At 41.0% G+C, this 19,387-nt stretch overlaps 2 protein-coding genes across 6 annotated transcripts; one reads left to right on the forward strand and one right to left on the reverse strand.

Annotated features, from left to right (window-relative positions):
* Window positions 1-317: 317 nt before the first annotated feature.
* LOC105181285 (death-associated inhibitor of apoptosis 1) lies at window positions 318-3,195 on the reverse strand. Its single transcript, XM_011137949.3, has 3 exons — window positions 2,968-3,195; window positions 1,973-2,762; window positions 318-1,720 (listed from the first exon to the last, which is right to left on the reverse strand). Exons 2-3 carry the CDS (start codon window positions 2,759-2,761, stop codon window positions 1,334-1,336), a joined length of 1,176 nt encoding a protein of 391 aa, XP_011136251.1. The 5' UTR covers window position 2,762; window positions 2,968-3,195; the 3' UTR covers window positions 318-1,333.
* Window positions 3,196-5,726: 2,531 nt separating this feature from the next.
* Window positions 5,727-18,660, forward strand: LOC105181283 (peroxidase). 5 transcript variants are annotated; one of them, XM_025297495.1, is made up of 15 exons: window positions 5,727-5,826; window positions 9,852-9,978; window positions 12,552-12,720; window positions 12,836-13,032; window positions 14,404-14,580; window positions 14,762-14,958; window positions 15,485-15,680; window positions 15,854-16,051; window positions 16,258-16,405; window positions 16,831-16,993; window positions 17,103-17,273; window positions 17,349-17,547; window positions 17,705-17,810; window positions 17,905-18,060; window positions 18,230-18,658. In XM_025297495.1, exons 2-14 carry the CDS (start codon window positions 9,855-9,857, stop codon window positions 18,023-18,025), a joined length of 2,166 nt encoding a protein of 721 aa, XP_025153280.1. In that variant the 5' UTR covers window positions 5,727-5,826; window positions 9,852-9,854; the 3' UTR covers window positions 18,026-18,060; window positions 18,230-18,658. The 5 variants fall into 5 exon arrangements, with proteins under 5 accessions (XP_025153280.1, XP_025153281.1, XP_011136248.1 ...); XM_025297496.1 differs by having other exon boundaries at window positions 18,403-18,655; XM_011137946.2 differs by having other exon boundaries at window positions 17,905-18,659.
* The last annotated feature ends 727 nt before the right edge of the window (window positions 18,661-19,387 follow it).

The following is a 19,387-nucleotide window of genomic DNA, read 5'->3' on the forward strand; positions in this document are numbered from 1 at the left end:
ACAGCTTGAAAAGAAGAGAGAGAGAGAGAGAGAGAGAGAGAGAGCAACACTTTTTGTCGTATAACAAATCTAACATAACGGCTGTAAAAGGTTTTCTTGCTCCCGTCCATTGCGCACAAATATTTCTTATAAAAATATGTTTAATTTTCTTATGCGTAATTTTGCTCTTAATTTTTACGCCTAATTCTAAATTATCGGAAAGAATTTCATATATGTGTACATATATATACAGATATATGTACACATACACATGTGTATATATATATATATATATATATATATGTGTGTGATATATATATATATATTTGTGTGTATATATATATATATATATATATATTGAAATTTCTAACACTGTGCTTAAAGAACTAAATACATGTCTGTAGTTTTCTACAGCCACGTTTAAATTAAATAATTATTTCAAAATTGTATATTTATGATTACGGATTTGTTGTCAGTACACTTTCGTCGCATTCGTTTATTGCTCTCGTCCCCGATATTTTACCGCATTTTATTCTTTGTCTCTTCATATATAATACAAATATTGATATACATTTAGACCGTCTTTCCTCAATTTCTCTCTATTTTGTCTGTAACAATAATTTCGGACAAAGTTCGAGTAAAGTCTAACAAGTCTGATACGACACCCGATATGTACAGAGATTGAAATAATATCTAGAAGAAAATTTGTTTCCAAAAGAGCTTGAAAAACAAAAGAGCTGGGACTTGGGTGACCTTCTTACGTTAATGTAGCCTAACATTAATATTACAGTTACTTATTTATTTTTTTAACAAATCGCCAATAGGTCCCAACTGATGCAACTCCCAAATAAAATTCTGAAGGAAAACTTGTGTCGTCACACACCGTCTCGTTATCTAACTTTGGAGATAACAGAGATGGAACTAGAGTGAAACGTTCAAGGAGTTTATTTATGAGCGCGACTACATCACAATATGGCAGTGGAATTCATGCTAGAAGAATGCTGTGAGAACTGTAAACTCGAAAAAATGTTGAATATTTCGCAAGGGACCTGCCTATCACCTCACTCATCTTGTAATAGTATCATTTTCTCTCGCTGTATTCGCTATTAAAAATGAAATGGACGGATTACTTGTGCTTTTGTTGAAGAAAAGCGCGATTCAAAAAATGTTAATGTATGCTACATACTTGCGGCGAGAGACGCTATCGTCTCTCTCACTCGACACCGATCGGTCGTGCGATCCTAAATACCGTGAGAAGCGTGTTGAGAAATGTTACGGCTGAGATATGTAGAATAAATATACATATATATATATATATATATATATATATATATATATATTGTGCGGAGGAATATTATGAGAAGTATACTTTCATCTGTTGGGTCACGTGCGCACGGCATACCGGACAAATATCGATGCATTTGGAGCAAGCAACACAGACGACCAGATGGCCGCACGGTAAGAACAGTTGGGACACCTCCGCGTCGTAGCAAATTTTACATAACGTCGTGTCACTGATAGATTTCGAACATCCGGCCTCCGCGTCGGATAAATTCTCGTTGCTGCCTTCAACCGACGAATTGTCACCCGACATACTTTCTAAGCCGCTATCGTCAGTACCTTGGGAGCTTTGTGAACTCGGCCCAGGGAAACGATCCTCCTCGTCGAGCTTCGCACGTTTCGTTCCCAACTCAGTACCTACCGACCCCTCCATTTTCGCGATGTAAGATTCCGTCTGTAACTGGATATGGATTCTATCGTGAATAAACGTAAAATCTGTGATACGTGCTACAGATGTACAGAAGAAAGGTTATATCCTTTTGACACAAATCCACATAAATCCGTGCCCTTAATCACGTGACATGGCATTTGCAATTTGGTGTGTGACGCAATCTGCGCGAGTTGCGCGAATTGCGCGCGATACATTATTATCTGAACCAAGGAACAGGAAAAGAAACGAGAGAGAGAGAGAGAGAGAGAAAGAGATGCTCACATCTTTGGGTAAGATCGATTGACCTGTGATCTCCTCCACATATTTCCATCCTTTAACCTTGAGTAGATAGTTGCAATTGGGAAACCAAATAGCATGCTGTTCCCACGGCTCGTCACTGGGTTCCCAATTTTTCACTCCTACACCGCAATGAAAGCACAACACCTGATCCCCTTTGCCTGTGTAGTAGAATCCTGCGAGCGACAACCGATCCGGATGCTGCTTAAACGACGCGGGCCAGTGGTCGAAGGTACGAAGACGAATGTCGTAAAACTTGTACTGCGGATACTTGGCGTATATGGACGATGATGAATTGGTAAGACAGCGGCTATAATAGTCAGATGAAAAATCGTATTCGTACGGGCCGCAGACATCTCGACCTTCCGTTATCGGCGGTACAGTCGATATATCGGGTACCACGTCGATCGGCACATTATCGCAAGATGTATTGCGAACGAATTTGCACATTGGCGATTGCCTCGCGTGATCCACCATGGGATCGTCGCCCTCCATCCACTTGTACGTCTCTGTACCACACTCGAAGCATTTGACAATGTCGAGTTCTCCGGTGAAGTAGAAACCAGCTGCTGCGAGCCTCTCGGGCTTCATATACGGCACGGGCCAATTTTTGAAGCTCTCCAGTCGGGCGATCTCGTATCGATAATCGGCACCGTCCACCTCGTCGATAATATCATATGGTATATCGTATGGTACATTCTTAAATGACATTAATTGCAGCGTAGCGGGAGTGCTCTCGTAGAGCGCGTTGTTTCTCTGAGTGCGTGGCGTCATTCTGCATTGAGTAAGTGTATAATTTTAGACACGTATGTGAGGAGGAGAAAATAAGATCGCTTGTTTAGCGTATAGAGAAAAGAATTTAGTTGGCGCAACTACCAACGCGCGAATGCGCGACGCACTCGCGCGTCGGTAGATATTAAGCTACGCGTGATGAGAGGCCTTATCCTCTTTTCTTTATCCATGAGTGTGCATACGCTTACCTTTCTTCAGTGTTAGAAGTTTAAAATGATGCCGGACGAAAGTAGCAGATAATCTGACATGCCGAAGCGCTCCGTTGAAATAAACGTAAAAATTGGATGATTCTAAATATTGACACTTGTCGGCACTATTATACACATCGTTGTACTCGCGGTTTAAATGTGTGAATGAAAGTTGAACCAGCGTGCCCTTCGACGCTACCGAGCGGGCAGGAACGTTAAGACCCACTGAAGCCCCGAGGCCTGAGGCGAACGCTTTCACATCGTGTCTTTGTCGTTCATAACGGGATAAAAACATGCAGCGCTCCGAGGCGCCTGTTAGACGAAGCAGTCTATCTATGCTGGCGTCAGTCAGGCATTGTGTTTCAGCGCCGCTTGAAAATTCTTGAAATTCAGTCGAACAAACGGACACCGAGAGCATAAAAGATGACGAATGTGAAGACTTGTGTGCGGGTATGCGCTATCTGGATAAAAAAGAACACACATTGTATACGAAGCACTGAGTACAAAGTATAGTATATCTGCGCGATTTATAGCAGCGATTTGTTGAAGAGAAATCAAAGTGCGCAAAATTAGTAGCCAATCTCTCTCTCTCTCTCTCTCTCTCCCTCTCTCTCTCTCTCTCCCTCTCTCTCTCTCTCTCTCTCTCTCTCTCTCTCTCTCTCTTCCATGTGAAGAAATTATTTCTCGTTGAAAATCTGTTTAAGAACAAAATGTAAAAAAGCTAAAAATGATTCCATTGTAAGCGACGCGCGCGTGCATGTGTGTGTGTGTGTGTGTGTTTGTGCATTACTTAAAATTAAGAAAGATAAAAAGGGAAACCAATCACTTGATTCACGACAAAAAATTTCGAGCATGAGAAAACTTGTATCCCAACGATCAATTTTCACGTTGGAATGTAAATGCTCACGAGGTAACGTGAAATTGTTGTTACATTACTGGAGGCAACAGACTATAGTGAATTCCTTTCGTCCCCCTTCCGGAATGTGTACCCTTGTGTGTAGTAACAGGACGAACGAAGCGCCTTTGTGGTACAAAGAAGTGCGTCTGCATCTCGTGATTGATGGATTTCCATCCATTGAAAATTTTGCTATTTGCCGAATTAGCGTAACGCAATGTAAAACTTAATGTAGACTTTTCCTCATCTCTCTGCCTATCTTCTCCTCTTCTTCCTTCCGACTCTCTTTTCTACACACAAATGTATCTCTACCAATTATTTTGTGCCATTAATATAACAGATATTAATGAATATCAGAATGTATATAATGTTACTTGAAGATGGCATGATGAAATCATGAAGAAAATGTCAGAAACGAATAAAAGACTTGAATGCCCCCACATCGTCCCTTATCGAAATCTTTTTACCATTATATCTCGTTTAAATATTTATCTTATCATACTTGTTACTGATGCGTTATATCAGATAATAATCGAGTCACTGAGAGACGGCCAGTGTCGCATCTTTGAAACTTGAAGCTTTGTTTCTTTCTTCACCTCAAAATTTAATCTTTTACCGTATATTTTTTCCGAAACCTAGAGTCTAGAGGGAGAGCTATGTCCGGATATTCGCGTTACAATGTCGTTTGTATTAAAAATATATAGTTTACGTTACGTATACTATAGACTTTTTCAATAATGACAGTGAATATTGGAATGCAGTCTCGCTTCTTATCACAGTTGGTAAGGTGCGGTTGATCTCTTAAATATTTACCGTTTGCTTTGCTGATGTTAAGTTTTCTGTGCCGATGATTTATCGACAGTGAGCCGTTCTCCAAAAGATGTCACGTCCAGTTGGTTATCTTTCTCAAACACAATCATATTTCAAAATAAGAAACCAGGCTAAATAATAATTTATAAATTCTAATCACTTATCCACGATTATGTAATGTCGATTATGTTTCTCATCGGATTTTATGTATTGTGTTGTTGCTAGTGTTGTTGCTAGAATCTATAAGTTTCTAAGAAAAATATTTGACTTTTATGTCACAATGATAACAATATCGATTATTTGAAACAAGACACACACACATACGCATACTCTATATATAGACTTATCCCAATATCACATGTATCGAGAAATATATTTATAGGTGTGTAATTACAATTTGTTTATATATCTATTTTAATTTAATTTAATAAGTTTCAATACGTATATTACGCGTATTTTTAATTAATATATAATATAAATTCTCTCTCTCTCTCTTTCTATCTCACTCACTGTGTCTTTCTCTCAGTATATATTTCTCTCAGTATAATAAACTCGATTTAAATTATATTTAAATTGTGTTAATTTTGTTTGTGTTAATTTCATGTCAACCCCTCCCTTAATGTTAATATTGTTTCACTTGCGACAGGTAGGTTTGAAACAGCTTCCGAGAAAATGACAAGACCTTTAAATTGTTTCAGTCAACAGATTTATGCTGATTTACAACATTCAAATTATTACATCACCAATACGGAGGGGTAGGTGTACTTTTCAAAGACTCTACCGTAGACTACAAAGTAGAAGAGTAATCTCGACAGTGTTCAGAGAAGACCTCGACCAGAGATAAGAATAATAAATTAAAGACTGAGAGAACAACTTGTGAAATTGTTCACAAGAGATAATTGAGTCGCGGCTAGATGTTTGCACCTGAACAATACATAACGAATCGAGCTTTCGGCAGCGTGGGGTTGTCGATGAGAGAAGCAGTATCCCTACACTTTCTCCCGCCATTTATAAAGTTCGACCCGTATCTGCTGCTCGTTCAGTTGCTACCATCGACGTGTGCCGAAACATTATCCGACAATTATCGCGAACAAGGCGCATGAGATTCGGTTCATTCTCCGAGTTAATCAAGGATTGAAATTGGTGCAATCTCGGTGAGTACAGTCGCGATAGGCCAAACTCGTGTTTGCATATACGGTCAGAAATAACAGTCAGAAATGTTGCTCACAGTTCAAAATCACGAGTCCGTCGTCTCAAAGTCAGTCTCAAACGCGAGACTGCTGGACTGTAAAAGAAAACAGAAAGAACGTTCTTTTGTTATTATTATAAATCATATGTTTACTTTTTGCGAAGCAAGATTGTCGGTTTCATTCAAAGTAATTTCTTCTGAAAGCAACGCATCAAGATGGAGAAACTATTCATACAGTCAGTGCCGAAGTCAGTTTTGACTCGTCAATGCCTTCGACTGATCGGTATATCGGTTATGCCAAAATGATAATCTCGCGAACGCAATTATTCATTTTCGCGAATAGAAAAAGTTTTCCAACTTTTTAGTGATTTCTATAGATTTCTATGGCACTGTCACTGAGACTGAACAATAAGCTTTAGTGACGTCACATTGCTCAACACTCCTCTGTCCGACTTTTGTAATGCCGTCGGTAAACACATTGCTGCTTGCACAAGTACTCGGCGTAAATTAAATCAAATCAAAGATTTGTTTCAATTAACATTGATGCCTCGCAAGCTAGAGCAAGCTAAGAGTCCGAATACATTAGCTGCTCTTTGCATCTAGCATCAGCCAGATTATTATCTTAATCATCACGCGCTGTTTCTACAATCATACAATATAAAAAGAATATTTGTCTCGTTACGTTAGATTTCACATTCAATCAATCGGCGACAAGCCGAAAAGCTACCGTATTCACTAAATTAAAAAATTCTTATCTCATCTTGAGAAAAGGAAAAAAGAGAGAGAAAGAGAAAGAAAAAATTGTGTTATTCGTCGAGTTACGTATCAAAGTATCGATCAGCAGAAACCGCCCTTGATCGCGCTTGTTTTATGATCCGGAGGTCAAATTCCGTCGATCGAAAATGTGTAATACTCAAAGTAATTAAATGCGCGATCTAACCTTGCTAATTGCTCTTGCCTTTCGCTGCGAATGGCATATACTGCCGGAACACGGAATCAATTATCAAGCGAATCACGCAAATTTCCATATATGATATACACACAAAGTGACTCTTTGTTAGTCAATTTAATCATCGACTTCCTGCCGATAAAATTGCGGAAGTACGTTTCGAAGCGGCTGCTTTATTCGCACGATACTTGCTCCTTTTCTACACTTGTATTATTTCTGTCGTCGTCACGTTTGTTCCCATATGATATGAGATAGAAACTCTTGTATTATCAATCCACCAAGTAAATACCAAGTACAACGCTGTAATATCGTACGTACACGTACGATTACATTATACGACAAAATAGTTTCTCTTAATTAAGCAGACCTAAGAAGAGGCTAAGAGAACAGGTCCAACGAATTTCTACAGCGGGTAAAGAAAATGAATTAGCACATCGGACTGAAATTAACATACACAATTAACATATACAATTAACAGCGAGACCATCCATTTTTCAATATTATGGAAAATATCCTAATTTGTTAATGCTGAACTTTACACGCGCGTATTTCGCTCGCGCAGTTAAAGGGAGCCAAAACTGAAAGAGCGAAAGACGTGAGAGAAAAGAAACGATGTTGCGAGTGGACGTTGCGTTGCGGTCGAATCCACAGCGCTTTGTTAATTCGCAGTCGGTAGTAAAAATCAGACGACCTTCGATTGTAGGGTACGAACTGTGTCGCGGATTGTGTAAACTCATTGCCAATAAAGGGGAAAGCCGGGCGGCAAACCGAGATCTTGGCGGGACCTTTTTGCTCGGCTTTTGTCGACGCGAAGGTTACCGCGTCGTTGCAACCGGAAGGCGCGCGAACGTTCACGCCCGAGTGTCCATGTGACATTAAACGGATGTATTGAACAGATCGAAGACGCAACGTCCATCCTGCCTGATATATGCAAAGTTGATGTCAGACGCGACAGAGCGTGCTACCATGCTACCAAGGGATGTTGGATGTTGGATTATGCATGAGACCCGATATCGAGTATCTCGCTGATCTCAAGACCAATCTTCCGCGTAACATGCCCCATATATATGGGCTCCCGGGCCGAGATTATGGCGTTGTCTCGGCAGAAATTTCATCCAAAGTTTAATCGCAAGCGTGTCGAATCATATCGAAAATGAGGAGTCGTGACGACGCGACGAGACGAACTTGCCCTCGTATTTGTAACTGATAAACTGATCCACACATACGTCGGGGTGACATTTCTCAAGATCGAGACACGAGAAGAAACCCCTTTCGAAAGAAAGGAAATTACTAATCTAACAAAGCCCGAGTCTAATCAGGCCCGATTTATCCTGGCCAATCCTTGCCGAGCGAAGCACGTGTCGCGTAAGTGACGACAGTGCAGTGTCCTTCATCCCGTAACCGAAAATTGGTTTAACTTCGTATTTAACCATGAAATAACCGAACAACGGGCGGCATGCCCGCTGTCGCTCTCTCTCTCTCTCTCTCTCTCTCTTTCTCTCGTCGTCGTTGCCATTGTTACGTTGCCATCACTGACTTGTGTCGCCGCTGTTGAGTACTAATCGAGTATCAATGAAATTTTTTGCCTTTCTTTTTACAAACGGCTTACACAAAAAGCCGCATAATCTGTTACGACACGCAGCACAGTGCACGAGTGCAATTCGAATTACCAACAATTGTCGAAGCACGTGTCGCGCGAGACGCGTTAATCAATTCCACGCGCTTCTTTTTACCTTGATATTTCCAATTTTATTATTGCCAAACTGAAAGCGCGCGCGCTTTGTGGTTACGCTGCGGTCTTTTCGTCTTTTTTCCTCTTACGGAAGCAGGTTTTAATTAGTCGAAATGTCGAAACGTACATTTCGTGCACGCACGCACGAGCATGTTATTATGCATATTGTAATAGAGACGACGCTGCGCGGTCGAAATTCACGCGATGTAATCGCTAATGAACATATAAAATAGGCGCAATCACGAGTTTCTGACTTACATGGCATAAATCAAATAGTGGCTCATTTTGCGGTGGGTTTAGATTTTCACTTATTTAACTTACTTACGTACTGTGATCAATCGATTGGGAAAAGATTATCTATTAATAACCGAAATATTGCTTAGTAAGAAAATATAATAATAAACTTATATTAAATAATGTTATCCAACTTCATTGACTCTTTGACGGAGAAGAATCAATTCAAAGTACACAACCATCCAGATTTCCAGTCGAGAAGTTTATTTCAACATGTTGGCTAATCGATCGCATTTGAACATTAATAATTGTCGATAAACCACTAAGAGACTAATTAAGCGATATATGAGAAAGAGATGCGCTCGGAGAAAAGAAATTCGCAAACTCTGTGTAGTGTGTAAAGTGCATTTTGCACGGTTGCACGAAATCGCGGAGTTTGCGCCTGGAAAGTGGGCGATTGCGGTCGGCTTTCCATATATTAGCAGGAAATTGAATTACGCTAATCATTGCGCTAACAGGATAAACGTTTCAGTCCGAAAAGCGCATAAACATCGCAAAGCCAGAAAGTTTCATCATTAGACGAGAGATAAGACCAGGCGCTTCCTTATTCTTCGAATTTATCATAGACATTACAATTTCCAACACAGACGAAGACGAAGAAAGGAACATTTGTATTCACGATGTCTCGCGAACGCGAAACAATAGATTTGATTTTACTCGGGGAAAAACCCCGACGCGTCCGTCTATCGATATGAATCCGAAAATGATTATCTCCAACGATCGAAAAGAGATTAAAATAGTACCAAGGTAGTACACGACGCTCGTGCTCGTGCCATCTGCTCCATTGTGTCGTAAATTCGATTTCCCCCCTTCGAAACGTATCGTCAATTAGCAATAATAAAATACACGTTGGAGGACCGATCTGGCAAGCGGGACAACGTATAAGAGTAGCTGACACACACGCCTGGAGGTAGTTTTCCTCGAGATCTGGATTTCTGATTTTTGCAGATCGCGTTCATAGATTTCCGCATTCAAATCCTGAGAACTAAGCGCGACTTTGTATTTCCCTTTCAAGGATATGCAGAGTCAGAATGTTTTCTGGACAGCAGGCCTCTTGGCTGCGGCGTTCTTGCAGACGGTGGCAGTCACTGTAAGTGTCGAGGATGTCACGACAAACGGCCAAACTTCTACGTTACTTCTGGGTAGGTAATCCCCTTTCCTCTCTCTCTCTCTCTCTCTCTCTCCTCAAATAGACGAATAGACATGACGTGACAATCATGCTGTGACAAAAATCGACACGATCTCTTCATCGCGAGCGTTAGAGCTTAATTTTGCACAAGCTAATTAAATATTAAGCCCAGCTACTGCGACCAGTTTGAAAGGCATTTACAAGTAACTACGCGCTCTATCTTTCTTGTTAAAACTTTGAAAAAGTCATGGACACGGTGCAACCAGCTCGCATTGACTTTAAAAATTCCCCACAGAATTCCGACCACCGGTCGCGACGGCGGCAAGAAGCAACATAAAATACACTTTCTGACGCAAGTACACGTGATCTACCTCTCCCTTGCAGCAACATTTTTAACATGTTTTTCTTTATTCGGTAATTTTCGGTCCATTCTCTCGTGCCACATTCTTCATTAATATAAATATTTAATAAGAGAAAGAAGGCGATCATGCGCGGATCAACGTCAGTTCTTTGCGTCACAAAGGACCTGAGAAATGACTATTTTGTCGGTAGTGATCCTTTCAATTCTCTTCTCATTCTCCAATCAGATTGCGGATCAATGATCCGTTGGAACGAGACTCTAAGCAACATGAATTGAGTTTCGTCGTAAATTAATCGCGCATGACATACACAAAGTTTTTTCGCGATATTCTGATAACTCGCGTCGGAGTTATTTAGTGACTTGCCGATATATATATATATTGCCGCGGTTGTTTTTCTTTACGTAAGTTTAGGAAACGTAACAGAAATCTGTTCTGACGTTCTGAAATATCCCTACTTTCTCTAATGGCAGTAACAGGATTAATAAACGGGCCAAGAGACACGACGGCGCGGAGAAGGAGAAACTTTATAGACTCGCCGCACGTTCCTCCTTCCTTGTGCAACAAGTGGGAGTTAATGGCAAGATATAGTTCGTGAGACAGTAAATACATGCGCGCGTGTGCGCGCTGCTGGAATGCACGTTACATTTTCGCAAGGAGACTCGCGATCTGCTGCGCGATCGAAACGAAGCGCGCGCGCGAGCGCTCGAGAGTTCTCCTTTGTCGGAATTGGCGGAACAATTTAACCGTGTAATACATACACTGCTGGCTCGCACTTGCGAATTTGCCGCCAAAGATAATATTCGCGTGAGCGTGCTTGTGAAGCATTCTCCTTCTCTGAGAGCTTCGTGTTACGTACATGAAAAACGTACGTGAGAAAGACACAACGCGACAGAAAAACACGACGACGAACACGAACAGTACAATTTTGTCCCCGCCCCCCGATGCTATACGTCGGTATGTTTTTGTTATTATAGAGTTACTATAGTAATAAACAGGTAAATTCAATTCGAATTGAAAGTTTCGGCATCCATTTTCCTCACCAGTTTTATCGATAATACGTCCATCGAGGGGAGTAAGGGGGCCACCAGAGCACAGACTTCTGCATAACGCATGATACACAACGCACAAGAGAATCAACCAATCAGAGTTCTTCATTTCTGTCCTGAGGAGGGAAATGAAGAAAACTAATTGGTTTATTCTCTTATGCGTTGTGTATTATGTGTTATGCAAAAGCCTGTGCTCTTGCCCTAAAGGTTCCTGCCTGACTGAGAAAGAGCCAACAGCACAGCACCTACCGAGAAGCATTTATATATCGTACTGACATTCAGGTGTCCCCAACAATTCCAGCAAGTCGTGCAAGCCGATGCGAGCTTGTCACCGTCGTAACATTTAAACGCGTCGAAGTCGCGAAAAGTTGCGAAAACTTGCCCTTACTCGCGCATATCTCGCGCGCAATCGCGCGTATAAATCACGATTCGTTACGCTACCATTACGATCCATCCCAGTGATTGTCGGACTGCGGCGGACTGATAGATCGATCGACACTCGACGCGTCAAAGTGTTCAGTTCGATTCAATAATCTCCCGTGCGGACGCTTAATAAAGACGTTCTCTCGTCAATTAATTGCCGTTAGATCTACGAATTTATCGAGGCGTATCGAGGCAAAGCCGATCGTATCTGTTGTCGGTATAACATTTTATAACTCGCTCGACTGTAAGTGCAGTGAAAGGTTCTCCCTCGCGCATGAATCATTTTAGATCGCGAGTCTACTACTATTCGAGATTTGTGTAGCAACGGGCAAATCTCGAATAGTAGTGGACGATCGTCTCGTCGAACGAACGCGGATGGCAAAATACGACGAGGAGGGGGCTAAAGGAGACTTCTCGCTCAACACCGAGAATCGAACGCGGTTTATCGTTCACGACACAAAGGTGCTGCGTGAAATAGGTAGGACGCCCGTCGTCGTGAATGAAATATTCGATTGCGATTTCGAATGCGTGGGAAAGCGTTGCGGTGAAAAATCACAATAGAGTGATCACAATCGTGCTTCTGGCGAAGCGGATGCCGATAGCAAAAAGAGAGATAGCTGTGGGAGGGATAAGGTTATTGAAAGTACAAACGTGCGACCTTCGTCGCAGGAGTGACTTTGAGACTTGATATCAACGGTATCGCTACCGTTGCCACATGCAATGCCGCGTAAGTGAAAGCCTGTAATATGTTGTAGGGGTGCCAGGAGAGGAGCCTTTGAATTTAAAAGCGTCGGAGGGAACTCCGTACTTCGAACCGTACACGCGTCAACATCTGTTCGGTAGCGACTACCATTCTGTTTATCATCAATCGAGCCATCCGATTTTTGCGTATTTCACACCTCTGTCAAACCTGCCGGATTCCACGTAAGTTTTAAATTAAATTCACATTTCATAGATTCCCCCTTAATTTGAAACTTTACGCGCGACTGGTCGGCGAAAAATGTCATCTCGTCCGCCGCTTTGGCGATTGGGCGATAAGTTCAAGCTTCTTCTTCTTCGGTCAAAATACGAGCGACGGTATTCATCAGCGAATCAAGTGCGGCGATACCTTTCCCCGGGCCTGTCAGCACTCGCGCTATCGAAGCTACGATGGTTCCTGCAATAATCTGCAAAATCCTACATGGGGCATGGCCAATACGAGATACGGAAGACTTATACGCCCACGTTACAGCGACGGTAAGCAATGTAGAACTCAGTGTAGAAATCAACGCGCATGGGAGAAACAAGCGCGAGGTTGTCTTAGAAAGAAGCATGAAAGTTTTTAGCGACGTCTTACGGCTGGTTAACGGCTTTGTCGGAAATAATTATAACCGCGTATAAAAGAGAGTCGCTCTACATCTACTCCGAGGAAGGAAATAATGGTAGTAAATGACTGCAGGAAAAAGAACCGTACTACAACCCTAAGCAGTTTGTAGAACTTTCAGGCTCGACGGCTCGAGCTAGCTTCGTCACAGCTTCAGCGATTATATCGACTCCTTCCCGTCGAGAGCTGACAAGTACCCCTTTTAAATGCTGTTACGGTCGACGGTTAAACGGTGGACGCAAGTGGTCTCTGACTGTGGAAAAATATTCCGACGCTTGCTCATTCACGATTCTTGCTATTTCGCGTCTAACCGCGTAGTACCGCACGCCATCGTAATCAGAGAGAGCCTAGATGCAACACACACAAGCAATATCACACAGCGACATCGGTTTTAAATCCAACAATCATGATCGATGTGATCGCAAACGCGCGGCTTTCCAAATTTTCGACAGATTTTTCGACAGATTATTTAGTAAAATTATCGAAAAATGAATCTTTCGTCAATCTATCTGTAAAGGTGGCGAGATCGATATATTATGCTTGCTTTTTAAATTGCAATTTGCAATGATCTATAAATGTTGAAGACTCTAAACGCGTCTTGGCTCGAAAGTTAATCCGATTATACAACGCGAAATCAATTTGCACGATGATATTTCGTGTTATAAAAATCAGGAATATAAACATACATTTATTGCGTAAACATCGTGTGAGTGGGAAGTGATCTTCGAGTCGTGAAGATTAATAACGCGGCTCGAAAGTTTATTATATAATTATATAATACAAAATTAAATATCTCTAAATTATATTTCTCGACGTGGACGAAGCATCTTCCCAACTTGTTTGATTATCAAAGAGAAGAAATGTTATTTCTTCTTACGTAACAAAGGGAGCGGGGGAAACTTTACATTTCCGCGTTCGCAACAAATTATGTTCTTTCTTAACAAACAATCTTGACAATCTTGGCTTCTCTCCACCGATAAATTCGCCATGATAAATTTTACACGCGAGTAAAAACACGGCGAATAAATTTCACGCATCGAACCATGGCATGGCGACTGGTACGTAACTGAAACTGGTTTATACATAATTTTCCAATTTACCTACACTCGCGTGTTTACGCGGTGTTTGTGCAAGCAGAATGCAAGCTAGAGCTCGAGAGCAGCTTTTAAATGTAAAAACGCATGAAGATAGAACAGATAGTAATCGATCGCCAGACACGATTGCTGATCATCGATTTCACGCAGGGATTCAAACACCGCCGAGATCGGTCACCGGCGCAAACTTGCCATTGGCTCGAACCGTCAGTCACACAATGTTCCCGAACCTCAACATCGACGACAGAATATGGACTCTGGTGGCGATGCAGTTTGGACAGATAATGACGCATGACATGGGTCTGATCGACGGCGTCACTCAATCAAGTACGTTTCGCGCGTTTTCGCGCGTTTCGTCGACGTACGTACATTCGCGTTGCGTCGCGACGACGATCCGGTTACGCTCGCGAACGCTTACAAACGCGCATTCCAATGTGATGTGGAATCTCCTCGTAATCGTAATATTCAGCAAATATTTATATTTTTCGCATTTGTATGTTAATCGCAGCGTCGCACAGCATACGATGTTGCACCTTTGACGGGCAAGTAGTACCGCACCAGGCGACGTTGCCCCGATGCTATCCGATACTTATAGCTGAGGGAGATCCGGTGTACAGCAGCTCCTCCGTACGGTGCCTGAACTTTGTTCGTAGTACGACCGACCTTGATCGCGGCTGCTCGTCTCCGCGCATGCCGGCACAACAGGTTTTCACATTTACACTACGCGATCATTCGCGCATACGTTACGTCACACGAGAATGTGGTAACTGTGGTAAACTAGTGCGCGAGACATTGAGGAATTATTTTTTGCGTTCTCGCGTGTCATGAACGATTGTACACGCGGCGCGATGCGTGTGACTTGACATTTACAAGATCAACGTGGCTATTCCCGGCCGCTTATCTATTTTTACCTATGTCCTGAGTAGTATTTTATGACTTTAAATCGCTCCTTCTTCAATTTCTCGCGTTTGCCCCTACCGATCTATCGATAATTCCAGTACAAACAAAGTAAAATCGGCATGGATTGGCAGACGTACTGTTTGACGACGCTGCAATTATATATAAGTTATAAAGTTACTTGGAATCTTTATACATAGTGAGCACATTGCCTCAACAGTGTCAATATTTCCTTATACATTCAGATGGAGATGTAAAAGTTTTCCTTTTCTTTCTTAAGAAATTTCGCCCATTCGATCGAGACACATCGACAATAACGAGGACTGTTTTTCAGCTAAACACCGTCACCCACTATTTAGACCTTTCGCTCGTTTACGGCTCGAGCGACCAAGTTGCAGCTAGCCTGCGAGCAGGTTTTGGTGGACGTTTGAACGCAGAGTTGAGAAATAACAGGGAATTTCCACCAACGGCAGCTAATAAGTCCGCCATATGCGAAACGATGTACGAACACGAGCCTTGCTATGCTACCGGTGAGAATAAACATACACGTTTATATGAAAAAAAAAAAAAAAAAAAGAAAAAAAAAATAGTCGCAGTGTCCTAATTTTTGTACGCATCGAGCGCAGACAAGAGAGACACGACGATGTCTTTCCGATCGAAAGGTGCACGAAGCCTATTTATTTCAGGACTCTATTTATTTCAGGTGATTTGCGAGCCAATCAAAACCCGCAACTGACGATTCTACACATCGTACTTCTCAGAGAACACAATCACATCGCAAATTATTTGGCAAACTTAAATCCACATTGGACTGATGAAACAATATTTCAAGAAACGCGACGAATTGTCATCGCCGAATATCAGCACATCGCATATTACGAGTGGATGCCGATTTTCTTAGGTGCTCAGATTGGACAAAATGCTTCCGAGCTTTTTACCTTTTGTTACGAGAACAATCTGTTACGATATAAATCTGTAATTTAGACGCCAAATTTCTTTTTTTTTTTTCCTTTTACGACACAGTTTCTCTACGTGCGGTAGTCTCTTTCTTTCTCATCGCACGACTCAAATTGTCTTCAAAGACTTCAAAGACTTTTGATATTGCAGGTCGCGAACAGATTTATCGAGACAAAATCACATACAACACTGACGGCTACGTAAATGATTACGACGAAACGGTTAATGGTAACACGCTGAACGAGCACTCCACCGCAGCTAGTAGATACTTTCATACTCTCATCGCCGGTAATCTCAAGTAAGAGATTAAAGAGATCCCACTGTTTCCACAAACGCGCCTCGTCTCTTATCTTTTCTCGAGCTTATTTTTCCAATATTCGTAATATTCGACTGTGTGTATTAAACATTTTAATTGTTTCGGCTGTATGCAAATTAATATAACACGGTACATTTAATTTCGCAAGTTTAATTTGCAAGCTGGACGTTTCCACTTGAAAATGTTGCTTTTCGATTTTATCTTTCGTTTATACAATACAATATTTTGACTAAAATTAATCTCTCTTTACGAGCTAACCGTAAACGATGAAGCTATCTGTGGTATTTCCGCGTTGTATTAACTTAAATCGCAATTCAATCAGACGAGCTCGAATAATTAAAAATTTGGCAATACGAATATCGTCGTAAATTAATATGACCTAAGATGGTGAATTTTGTTCGCAACAGCTTGGTGGCAGAGGATCGTCACGTCTCGCCCTTTTATAATCTGAGATTGAGCGACCACTTCAACAGACCTGGTATTATCGAGAAGGGTAACAACTTGGACGATCTGACAAGGGGTTTAGTTAGTCAGCCGCAGAGGGACGCCGATGTATATTTCGATAAAGAGGTACCTGCGACAAAACGCCCTCCGTTAACCGTTAATTGGTCACATCACATTTAATTGCCTGTAACATCGACGATAAATTGCGATTTACGTTGATAACAAATATTTATAGATAACGCAGTACCTCTTCAGAAGAGGAAGAGCCCTCGGGTCTGACTTGAGAGCGACGGACATACAAAGAGATCGCGATCACGGGCTCGCTTCTTACAACGATTTCCGCGAATATTGCGGATTATCACGGGCAAAGAGTTTCATGGATTTTGCCGATTACATCTCGTTTTCAGTAGGTACTAGAACGAGCTACTAGACAAGCAAGACGCGTACGTCTACTACACTGAGAAACAAATTTAATCCTTAGGACATACACAAGCTCTCGACGTTGTACGATAGCCCGGACGATGTCGAATTGACTGTCGGAGGATCTTTGGAAAGGCATATCACCGACACATTAGCCGGTCCGACGTTCTTATGCATCATGACGAGACAATTTCAACAAACGCGAATCGGTGATCGTTATTGGTTTGAGACTCAAGATCCGGAAGTAGCATTCACGATAGGTACGCTAACGGCATGTAACATTTTAATAACAATTATGATTTTTCCCGATATATAATAAACAATGATGATCGATCGAAATAAACTTCATAATTATATACACACACACACACACACACACACACATCAATTGTCATGTTAACATCACTTCGTTTACAGAACAACTAAATGAGATACGAAAGTCGAGCATATCACGACTACTTTGCGACAACGGGGATCACATTCGACGCATGCAGAGAGCAGGGTTCCACCAGGTCTCCGTAATGTGAGTTCGACCAACCGCTCACTATTTATTTCCATCGTTCTCATAATATGAGACTAAAATTCGAGAAATAATCGCTAATACGAATTAATTTCAGGAATCCGCTCTTGAATTGCGACCAACTACCGCAAATGGATCTTTCCTATTGGAAGGATTACGGTTCGAATACTCATGATTCTGACTATCAGCATCTCACGAGTCCGCAATATAAAAAGTAACAATCCGCAGCGAGCTTTCAGCAGTCCGTCTCTAGGTTAGGACTTTACTAAGATTACTAAGATACCAAAAAGAATTACGCCTACTTTTGCGAAATTCGCGAAATAGAATTCGCAGTTGAACAAACCTTTGTACATCATGATGTGTTACTTCATATTCTTGTCAAAATATATAACAAATTATTTATCTTATTTATTGTTATATAGGCGCGCTGTTTTTTTCAAAATTTTCCACGTCTTTACGATGCCTTTGGACTTTAATAATGTCTCTGTATTTCAAACAATAAGGCTACTTTCCTATTTGTCAGAACCGAATGCACAAAGTACGTTCGTTCTTCTGCTATATGTGTACAAATATTAAGTATGCATTCTGACATCAGGACATCATTGGCAGTGGATTGAACGGTGTTCCAGAAGAGTTTATCAAATTTGAGCGGTTACTTCATATCGTTAATGGAAATATTATTATAATAAAGGTAACGATGCGTCACGTGACTCAAACTGTAATTTACGACGCATGTAGTAGATAAATGTACTGTTAATAGGTAACTTTTATATATTACGCAAATTTTTTTTTATGACACGGATAATAATGATTATTTTATAAAGTATGCTTTGTAATCGATTGTCTGCGTCTCATTACCAATTTGCCAATAAACTAATGTCTATAAGAAAATGATAAATTTACGATAACCGACATGGTGGTCATTCCTTAATTCCTTAATAGAAAAACAGACAAGAGACTAGAAGTTTTTGTATCCGGAACACATGATAACCGAAGAGGTATTCCGGACTTCTGGCGGGAATCTAAAAGTTTCTCATTCTCTCTGTTTTCGGACTTTTGTATCCGCAACACATGATAACCGAAGAAGTAGTATTCGTAATTTCTGGCGGGTTTCTTTTAAAACATTTTACAATCTCCTAGAATATTCAAGAACATTCTGTAATTTTCTAAAGCATTCTAGAATCTTCTAAAATATTTTGGAATTTTCTAAAAGATTCCAGAATGTATTAAACTGTTCACTTTCCTCCTGCAAACACTCTACAATCCATTGTATAATTTTGCACGCTGATTCGTAAAAATCTCAAAAAAATATTTTCGAAATCAAATGGATATGTCAATTCTTTTGCGAAGATAACTCAAGTTACTGATATCACTTAAATTATTAACGTTAATTATTTAATAAAAAAATTATTTAATATCAATAATAATTAAAATATAATTATTGCACGTTAATATTTATGCTTAATCATATGCACGTAATTTTCTTTACAGTACAGTCGGATATAATAGGATGCGACGAAGCGGTCCGGTTATTGTATGCGTTAAATCAGTAACCACTGTCTTATTACACTACGTGTGGC

The sequence above is a fragment of the Harpegnathos saltator genome, unplaced genomic scaffold, assembly GCF_003227715.2.
Source record: "Harpegnathos saltator strain DR-91 unplaced genomic scaffold, Hsal_v8.6 scaffold18, whole genome shotgun sequence".
NCBI lineage: Eukaryota > Metazoa > Arthropoda > Insecta > Hymenoptera > Formicidae > Harpegnathos > Harpegnathos saltator.